This window comes from Schistocerca piceifrons, chromosome 6 (assembly GCF_021461385.2).
Source record: "Schistocerca piceifrons isolate TAMUIC-IGC-003096 chromosome 6, iqSchPice1.1, whole genome shotgun sequence".
Taxonomy (NCBI): domain Eukaryota; kingdom Metazoa; phylum Arthropoda; class Insecta; order Orthoptera; family Acrididae; genus Schistocerca; species Schistocerca piceifrons.
Window position 1 is genome coordinate 488,888,805 of NC_060143.1, and position 10,849 is coordinate 488,899,653.

General features: G+C 45.9%; 1 protein-coding gene across 1 annotated transcript in view; it reads left to right on the forward strand.

Moving 5' to 3' along the window:
• LOC124803409 (facilitated trehalose transporter Tret1-like) overlaps positions 1-9,907 on the forward strand; it is a 44,321-nt gene extending 34,414 nt beyond the window's left edge. The window contains exon 4 of the mRNA XM_047264593.1: positions 9,470-9,907. Within this exon, the coding sequence (XP_047120549.1) occupies positions 9,470-9,907 (438 nt within the window). The remainder of the gene's footprint in view (positions 1-9,469) is intronic.
• Positions 9,908-10,849: the final 942 nt, after the last annotated feature.

Below are 10,849 nucleotides of genomic sequence, written 5' to 3' on the forward strand. Positions count from 1 at the left end.
ACCAGTTTGTGTTGAGATAGGGACCTGTGGTGTGCTTACTGTAAGACCTTCGGTACACACACCATCAGATTAGTTGACTTGTCGCTCTAACGAAGTAGGCGAGTGTCAGCAATATGTCTCGTGGTCCTATGGTGGCGTGTTTATCTTCTGCCGTTAGGTCAGACGCTAGAAATGACACTTGCACGCTTAGAGTAGCAGATTGACAGTGACCAACTTTAAACAGAACTTGATTAATTTTCACACACATTTATTAAAATAATAAAAATCATAGATGTTACGTAACTTGATTCTGGATGCTGTTTACAATTGACAATCTGAAGTTCCTTTGGTCTTGGTACGTTAATCTTATTTTCACATATCTCTGATACTTGACAAAGTGTGTATACATTTCTCTACATGGCTATGTACAGGAATATGATAACCTTATTAGGCGCAGACTGAAACTTGACTATAGACTGATGCAGACTAGTGCAGACAAATGTAGACTGATGTAGACTGACTAGTCGGAGGTCTTTACACTCATTATAATACCTCGAGCGTTCAGGTATCACTGCGCGAGTGTGATTCGCGAGGAGAAAAGGTTCTACGTTAGCAGCAATCTCATTGGCTGCGTTACATATTAATACGCGGATCGGCGGAAGCAGAATTTGGTCCATCTCTAAGACAGCGCCATGTCGTAGTGCGGAGACGGACGAGCGCTGCACCTGCGCTGTTGTGCTTAGTGGGGCGCGCTCTATTGGGAAAGTTGTGTACGCGCTGACTACGCGGAACTATATACACAACAGGACCAGTCTGTCTTTTCTCTCCCGTCTCTTACGTGGAAGCAGACACTACAGGGTAATTCATATTACACACTTCTAGACGTTGTAGAGGGGACTTATCAGATGAAGTTTGACACAGGAAACCATGTCAGAAATGTCATTCAACGATGCTACAGAGAAAGTTACAGGCGCCGGCGCTTGTAAACGTGTGTATATACGGGGTGATTCCGTGGAGTACGTGTACATGTACTGTACATGAAAACACGTACTGCAACTGTTGTTTTTGAGATTGCAGGGCAGGTAACTTTCAGAGACGTTAGTATGGACCAAAACAAGGAAAAGTGTCTAGTAAACATGAGTTCGAAAATGTACATTGTTCAATAGAAATGTGTTTCATACTAGCGAAGATGAACAAATGCTCCTAGCTCCTCACGTGTACAGTTTAGAATCCATGATTACTGGACATCTTTTCTAGTCTTGGCCCACACTACCACCTCTGAAAGTTGCATACCCTACATTCATAGTAGCAACAGTACCGGTATATGTATTCCACTGTCAGGGGTATCAGAATGATTTTCGGTTGTAACTTTCGATTCACTCGTTTCCGGACCACGGACCCTTACCTCAAATTGATACATTTACCCGTCTCCATTAACAATGAAAGTTTGTAGTATCATCACAGAATCACCCCGTATACAGGGTGTTACAAAAAGGTACGGCCAAACTTTCAGGAAACATTCCTCACACACAAATAAAGAAAAGATGTTATGTGGACATGTGTCCGGAAACGCTTAATTTCCATGTTAGAGCTCATTTTAGTTTCGTCCACCTACGCTCAATGGAGCACGTTATCATGATTTCATACGGGATACTCTACCTGTGCTGCTAGAACATGTGCCTTTACAAGTACGACACAACATGTGGTTCATGCACGATGGAGCTCCTGCACATTTCAGTCGAAGTGATCGTACGCTTCTCAACAACAGATTCGGTGACCGATGGATTGGTAGAGGCGGACCAATTCCATGGCCTCCACGCTCTCCTGACCACAACCCTCTTGACTTTCATTTATTTGGAAGCTCTTGTCTACGCAACCCCGGCACCAAATGTGCTCCTGCTCGTATTGCGGACGGCTGTGATACAATACGCCATTCTCCATGGCTGCATCAGCGCATCAGGGATTCCATGCGACGGAAGGTGGGTGCATGTATCCTCGCTAACGGAGGGCATTTTGAACATTTCCTGTAACAAAGTGTTTGAAGTCACGCTGGTAAGTTCTGTTGCTGTGTGTTTCCATTCCATGATTAAAATGATTTTAAGAGAAGTAACAAAATGAGCTCTAACATGGGAAGTAAGTGTTTCCGGACACATTTCCACATAACATATTTTCTTTCTTTGTGCGTGAGGAATGTTTCCTGAAAGTTTGGCCGTACCTTTTTGTAACACCCTGTATATGTACATCTACAGGCTCTTACGTTTTATAGCTTTGACGTTCTGTAGCGTCCTTGGATGACGTTTTTTAACATGGCTTTCTATGCAAAACTTGACCTACTTAGTCCCCTCTACAATCTCTAGAAGTGTGTAAAATGGACTGTGAAACACCCTGTATACGCAGTATTGCGTGTGGTTACTATACATTCTGGCACATCCTTCAACCCTTCTTGGCAATGAATCACGCACTTCTTCAAATACATCTGGCTCCATCCGAATTGCCTCACGAGCTTTCTTCACACGCCCATTTGACGTATGCACATTGCCGATGGGCTGGGCGTCCACAGTGCCTTTATACTTCCTCGTAACTATAAATGAAACTGATGTACATGCAGTGAAAGGGGTGGCCGTGCTACCGGATCGCCACGCAGAGTCGTGGTGGCGTACTGTTGCACGATCCGTACGAAATGGGGTGCTGCGCAGTCGTGCATAAAGCACCGTCATTGTCTTTCTGCAAGGGTAACATTCTCCAAAAATGCTGGTAATTTATCGGGCAGAAATAGTTGTTACACAGCACCTGTTAATCCGTTTGGTGAAGTGTTTGCCCTTTGAGTCTTGCACCAATAATTACTGTGCGTTCATTAAAGAAGCCATCTTGATTCTTCATCTTCATAACTGCTCGAGGATTGTCATCTACCCCCTCGTGCATGATGCGGTAATTTACTATCCCAACTCTCGGGAATCCTGCCTCATACTTAAATGCAGGCCGTGAACGCCATCTTCGAAGGCCCACGTCACAACACGTACTGGTTTCCGGACACACAATTATAGCAACTTTTCTTCTAGTTTTGACTAACACTAGTTCGTGTAGAAATGCATTTCAATTTTATTTATGACGATGTGTTTTGTATTTATTGTTTATTACGATTTGTAGTGAAGGACAATTAAAGAATGCAAAAGGAATCGCGTTACTGTTGCAAGAAACACGAATTTGAATTGCATGTTACACATTTTGAATTATATCACAAGAAAAACAATTATTGAAATGTGTACTTGTTAATTTAACGTGAAGTGTTGTTGATCCCAATAAGGGAAGAACCAGGCTAAGCAGCGCAGCGAATACGATGAAACAAAAACGTTGAGAGATGTCGGCAGGGACCGTGGGTGGCAGGGCAGACGAAGTTCAAGTTTGCCTTGGGCACGCCAGTTTGCCAAATTAAGCCACTGATTTTTCATTCTACAGCTTAACTGTTCCTAGATGCAGTAGCAGATGTCTCACTAGCTTGTCTCTTTCTCTTCTCCCGTTAAGCGTCTTCGACAGGCTTCTTTTAGTCATCTACCAGTGACCTTCTCCCTACGATACCTTAATCGTGCTCCGTTTTTCACGCATCTCAGTGTTTAAGATACCACACTCCTGAACTCTGAGTCGTACAGTGATATAATTTTGCCGCTGCATCCGGTGATGCATGTGAATACTGCCTACAAAATGAGGTTCGGATAGAGTTGGTCGCAGACACGTAATGAATTAAAAACCTCACGCCTAATGCCGAAGTTTTACTGCATCAACAGCGAAAATCTAGTAAGCGATAGATTCTTTTCGTTTTCGACCGCTAAGCTCGCAGGTTCGAATCCTGCCTTGGGCATGGATGTGTGTGATGTCCTTAGGTTAGTGAGGTTTAAGTAGTTCTAAGTTCTAGGGGACTGATGACCTCAGATGTTGAGTCACATAGTGCTCAGAGCCATTTGAACCATTCTGAACTCTTTTCGTTTCATAATTTTTTGGAGAGTTCAAATGGCTCTGAGCGCTATGGGACTTAACATCTGAGGTCATCAGTCCCCTACAACTTAGAACTACTTAAACCTAACTAACCTAAGGACATCACACACATCCATGCCCGAGGCAGGATTCTAACCTGCGACCGTAGCGGTCGCGCGGTTCCAGACTGAAGCGCCTAGAACCGCTTGGCCACCCTGGCCGGCTGTTCTCTACATTACTTCCCTAGATTCAGCCATAGAGTACGTCCGGCTTTTTGGAGGGTGCAGCAAGAAATATTTCAAATAGTTTCGAAAATATGTGTAAAGTTTGTTGGAAGTCATGAGTGCTCTCATTCTCAAATACTGAATGAATATACTCGGAGGTGACAAAAGTCAAGGAATAGCTCTGTGCACATTTACAGATGGCAGTAGTATCTCGTACCCATGGTATAACAAGGGCAGTACAATGGGGGAGTTATTATTTGTACTCAGGTGATTCATGTGAAAAGATTTCCGAAGTGATTATAGCTGTACGACGGGAATTAACAGACTTTGAACACGTGATGGTACTTGGAGCTAGACGCATGGGACATCCCATTTTCAAATGGGAATTCAACATTTCGAGATTCACAGTGTCAAAAGTGTATCGAGAATACAAGATTTCCGGCATTACCTTTCACCACGAGAAACACAGTGGCTGATGGCTTTCACTTAATGGCGTAGAGCAGCGGAGTTTGCGTAGAGTTGTCAGTGCTAACAAACAAGCAACAATGTGTATAATAACCGCAGAAATCATTGTGAAACATACGGTGAACGTATCTGTCAGGACACTTCGCAGAAATTTGGCATTAATGGGCTATATAGCAGCAGACGACCGACGCGAGTGCCGTTGATAACAGCACGACATAGCCAGCAGCGCCTCTCCTGGGCTCGTGACCATATCGGTTGGATCCTAGACGACTGGCAAACCGTGAACTACAAAACTATTAAGGGTTTCGTGGCCACTTGTTGACAAACTGCCTATTGGCTTCTGTCTCGGGTTCTTCGGCCGACATTCATCTAACGATTGTACTGACGTTTCGCCAACACGAGTGGCTGGCATTGTCAAGGCTTCACCCTCCATTGCCGGTGGTGAACTGGAGCCGAGCTCGCGGCCGCAGACTATATGTACGTGGCGCACCAACATCCGAGGGCTTTTCCGCGGTCATTTCCGGTGCGGTTCTCCTCTTGCTACCTGCAACGGTCGTTCGCTGCAGTACGGGATGCCGGGATCCATTTACCTCAAGGCTTTCCTCTTTCTTGTTGAAGCTGTTGGCGTGTTTTTGTATTTCTACAGCTTCTCTGAACAAGCGCGTGTGAAAGTGCTTCTCTAATAATTCGCCGACACGGAAGTTCTGGCTGTAGAGAAGCACTATCACACGCGCTTGTTCAGAGAAGCTGTAGAAATACAAAAACACGCCAACAGCTTCAAGAAGAAAGAGGAAAGCCTTAAGGTAAACGGATACTGGCTTCCCGTACTGCAGCAAACGACCGTCGCAGGTAGCAAGAGGAGAACTGCACCGGAAATGACCGCGGAGAAGCCCTCGGACGTTGGCGCGCCGGGTACATGTAGTCTGCGGCCGCGAGCTCGGATCCAGATCACCATCGGCGATGGAGGGTGAAGCTTTGACAATGCCAGCCACCCGCGCTGGCGAAACGTCAGTAAAATGATTACATGAACGTCGGCTGAAGAACCCGAGGCATAAGCCAACAGGCAGTTTGTCAAACCGTGAACTGATCAGATGATCCCGATTTCAGTGGGTAAGAGCCGATGGTAGGGCTTGATTTCGGCCATGTTGACAAGGCACTGTGCAAGCTTATGGTGGCTCAGTCATCGCGTGGACTTTGTTTATATGGAATGGAATGGGTCCTCTCTGATCCAAATGAACCAATCACTGACTGAAAATTGGTATGTTCGGCTAGTGGGAGATCATTTGCAGCCATTCATGGACTTCATGTTCCAAAACAATGAAGGAATTTTTTATGGATGACAATGCGGCACGTCACCGGGCCATAGTTGTTCGTGATCGGTTTGAAGAAGATTCTGGAGAATCCGTGAGAATGATGTGGCCACCCAGATCTCCCGACGTAAATCCCACCGCACAGTTACGGGAGATAACCGAGACGTCAGTTCGAGCATAAAATCCTGCACCGGCAACAATTTCGCAGTTATGGATAGCTACAAAAGCAGCATGGCTCAATATTTCTGCGGGGGACTTCCACAGACTTGTCGAGTCAACGCCACATCGAGCTGCTGTACCACGCCGGACAAAAGAATGTCCGTCACGATGTAGGGGGGTAAGCCCTGGCGTTTGTCACCGCAGTGCAGTGTGGGTAATTTGTGCTCTGTGACTTAACGCTCCATCGACACACTATTTCTAACCTTAACACTTGACTTAATTTTGTTACACCTTTAATTCAAGATTATACCCTATAATGAATATATGAGAGCATTTTAAATTTTTTAAAATCTGTCAGCAATGTATGAAACACTTTTTTTTATTTCTTTGCCCGTGGAAACGGTTAGACAGGCAACTTTCTACTGGACATGGTGTCCATTTTAGCCGCTTAATCTACGTCTACATCCATACTCCGCAAGCCACCTGACGGTGCGTGGCGGAGGGTACCTTGAGTACCTCTATCGGTTCTCCCTTCTATTCCAATCTCGTATTGTTCGTGCAAAGAAAGATTGTTGGTATGCCTATGTGTGGGCTCTAATCTCCCTTATTTTATCCTCATGGTCTCTTGGCGAGATATACGTAGGAGTGAGCAATATACTGCTTGACTCCTCGGTGAAGGTATGTTCTCGAAACTTCAACAAAAGCCCGTACCGAGCTACTGAGCGTCTCTCTTGCAGAGTCTTCCACTGGAGTTTATCTATTATCTCCGTAACGCTTTCACAATTACTAAATGATCCTGTAACGAAGCGCGCTGCTCTCCGTTGGCTCTTCTCTATCTCTTCTATCAACCCTATCTGGTACGGATCCCACACTGGTGAGTAATATTCAAGCAGTGGGCGAACGAGTGTACTGTTTTCGGACTGCGTTTCCTTAAGATTCTTCCAATGAATCTCTGTCTGCCATCTGCTTTACTGACGATTAACTTTGTATGGTCATTCCATTTTAAATCACTCCTAATGCCTACGCCCAGATAATTTATGGAATTAACTGCTTCCAGTCGCTGACCTGCTATATCGTATCTAAATGATAAAGGATCTTTCGCAGCACATTACACTTGTCTACATTGAGATTCAATTGCCATTCCCTCCACCATGCGTCGATTCGTTGCAGCTCCTCTTGCATTTCAGTACAATTTTCCATTGTTACAACCTCTCCAAATACTACAGCATCATACGCAAAAAGCGTCAGTGAACTTCCGATGTTATCCACAAGGTCATTTATATAGATTCAGAATAGCAACGGCCGGCCGGGGTAGCCGAGCGGTTCTAGGCGCTACAGCCTGGAACCGCGCGACCGCTACGGTCGCAGGTTCGAATCCTGCCTCGGGCATGGATGTGTGTGGATGTCCTCAGGTTAGTTGGGTTTAAGTAGTTCTAAGTTACAGGGGACTGATGACCTCAGAAGTTAAGTCCCATAGTGCTCAGAGTCATTTGAACCATTTCTTTGAATAGCAACGGTCCTACGACACTCCCCTGCGGTACACCTGAAATCTCTCTTACTTCGGAAGACTTCTCTCCATTGGGAATGATAAGCTCCGTTGTGTTACCTAGTAACTCTTCAATCCAACCACACAATTGGTCTGATAGTCCATATGCTCTTACTTCGTTCATTAATCGACTGTGGGGAACTGTACCAAACGCCTTAACAATGTAGGTTCTTTTCAATACTCGTTTATTTCGTACTTGATAATTCAATTTCAACGTATCTCGATTACCCTAGTTTTAAAATACGTTCAGTTTCTTCTTGTCCAAATTAACATGGTTCTACACATTCCCGTATCAATAATACCAGACGAGCTTTTTCAAGCTTTCAAGGGAGAAAACAGCAGCACACAGATAAAAATTTAGTCGTTCCCGGATATGTCACACTAATACCGTGTAACACAGTCCTAAGTATTAATAATGGCCTCAATACGGTGAGGAACTGCTCACCTCCCCTCCCTTGAACTAGGCATCTTGCCGTTGGTGGCGTGTCTTGCGTGCCTCCGTGGTACAGGTAGCCGTATGGTAGCTGCAGCCACGACGGAGACCAGAGAAACATGTGATTCCAAGAATGGGCCAGTAGCGTTTTCACTAATTGCAGTCTAGATTATATACTGATCTGTGGCATTAATCAAAACAGCCTTGTTGTACTGGTACTACGAGCGGCTGAAAGCAACTGGAAACTACGGTCGTAACTTTTCCCGAGGGCACGCAGCTCTGCTGTATGGTTAAACGATGATGGCCTTCTCGTGGGCAGAATATCCAGGTGGTAGAATGGTTCCCAGTTTGGATCGCCGGACGGGGATTACTCAGGAGGGTGTCGTCATCTAGGAAACAAAACTAGAGCTATACCCAGAGTAAGTAGGTCAGAAAATTTGAAAAGAGAAATGGGAATGAAATTTCCTGGCAGATTAAAACTGTTTGCCGGACCAAGACTCGAACTCGGGATGGAGGTTTGGAAGGTAGGAGACGAGATACTGGCAGAAGTAAAGCTGTGAGGATGGGACGTGAGTCGTGCTTGGGTAGCTCAGTTGGTGGAGCACTTGCCCGCGAAAGGCAAAGGTCCCGAGTTCAAGTCTCGGTCCGGCACACAGTTTCAATCTGCCAGGAAGTTTCATACCAGCGCACACTCCGCTGCAGAGTGAAAAACTCACTCTGGAGAAATGGGTAGATTGCAGTTATGTATAGTGGGAATTAGTGACTTTCAGTGGCAGAGAGAGCAGGACTAAAGATTAGGTGGGTGCATCACGTTACTTACGAGAGGCTACTGAACAGAATTGGGAAGAATTGAAATTTGAGGCTCAGCCTGACTGGGAGGGAGGGATAGGTTGATAGGACACATTCTGAGGCGTCAAGGGATCACCAGTTTAGTATTAGTGGCAAATAGGGAAGAGGGGGGGGGGGGGGTACAAATCGTACAGGTAGACAAAGAGAACAGTACGGATATCAGTGGCAGTTATTCGGAGATGAAAAGGATTGCACAGTATATAGTAACATGGAGAGCTGCATCAAAGCAGTCTTCGAACTGGGAACCACAAAAGCAAACAGTGAGAAATGGAATTTATATGTTTCCTCAGTTACACAATATCTAGCAGAAGCTTCTGACTGACGTTTCGATAGCGCATTACCTTGATGTCTCCTGTGGGTGATTAATTTTTTGTTCGGTGTACTAAGTCCAGGATGAATAATACTCTATGTGAATTCAGACGTGATTTATACAACTACTTACACAATCGCATCCCCAATAACCTAATATTTCGAAAACAAACACGGTAAAGACATTTCCAAGCGTACAGTTACCATTTTTCTTCTGTTTGCACAGGTTGTTGGCGGTCTGGCGTCCGCTCTGGCGATGGATCGCCTCGGTCGACGACCCCTGCTGTTCCTCTCCAATGCGGTAATTGGAACTTGCGTCGCCCTCTTGGGGGTCTACATGTACCTCAAGCAGGAGACAGACGTAGACATATCGTCCGTCGGATGGTTACCTGCCACATGCTTGTCCATATACGTGCTGATGCATTCGTTTGGCTTGAACCCACTGCCATATGTGGTGCTCTCCGAGATCGCGGCTCCGAGGATCAGAGGTCTGGCTGCCATTGCCATGTACACGATGGTCTGTGTCACTGCAACCATCCTGACCAAACTGTACCCAACCATGTCGGAGTCCATGGGAGTGTACGGCACCTTCTGGTTCTTCGCCGCTGCCTGTCTGACTTGCAGCCTCGTCGGATGGTGGCTGCTGCCGGAAACCAAGGGATGACCTTTGGAGGACATCCTCAAGGAACTCAACGGTGGAAAGGATGTCATCGTTAGCAGCTCCCATTGACGCGTTCTACTTGTCCCGAAGATATTTCTGACGTGTTTCGCAGTTTTATACGTAACGTTTAGTCTGCCACGTTCAGTTTCACCCTGCACGGGAGTGATGCTTCCAGAATACTTCTACATTGCCCCATATGTTGGACTGCGCCCCTTCTGGAGGACTGATCCGAAATATGTTGCAAAATTACGTTCTGCACCCACTACGTACACATACTGTCGCGACGTCAGGTTTTGACCGAAATTCTGCTGCCCAGAAACATTTAAAGTGTGCATCTGACTATTCGCCGACAAAACATGACACGTCAACTTAAACTGTATCGAAAAAAACATGTGTATTTCGGCCAGTAGAGAAACGGAGTCTGCGTACTCACAGGTGATCGTGCCTAGTCGTCATTACCGATTTCATCCAACTTTATGGTACATACAGGGCTTGGCCAAAAATGAGCGTGATATTAATGGGAGTCAAACGCGGGCTTGGCGAGAGATAAGTCATTTGCGTTATTGTAGTCCCCAGGCGTGGATGGTGCAGCTGAAAGAGTAGATTACGCTTATCCGAGGGTCGGAGACTCAAGTATCTCTGGGAGAATCAGTTTTTTTTATTGTCTCTTTTTACGTTACCAACGGCCTTGCCGCAGTGCTAACACCGGTTCCCGTCAGATCACCTAAGTCAAGCGCAGTCGGGCTTGGCTAGCACTAGAATGGATGACAGTTCAGGTCTGACGAGTGCTGTTGGCAAGGAGGGTACACAGAGACATTGTGAGGCCAACTGAGGAGTTACTTCACTGAGAAGTAGCGGCTCCGGTCACGAAAGCTGACGACGACCGGGAGACCAGTGTGCTGACCACATGTCCCTCCATATCCGTGTCCAGTGACGTCTTAAGCT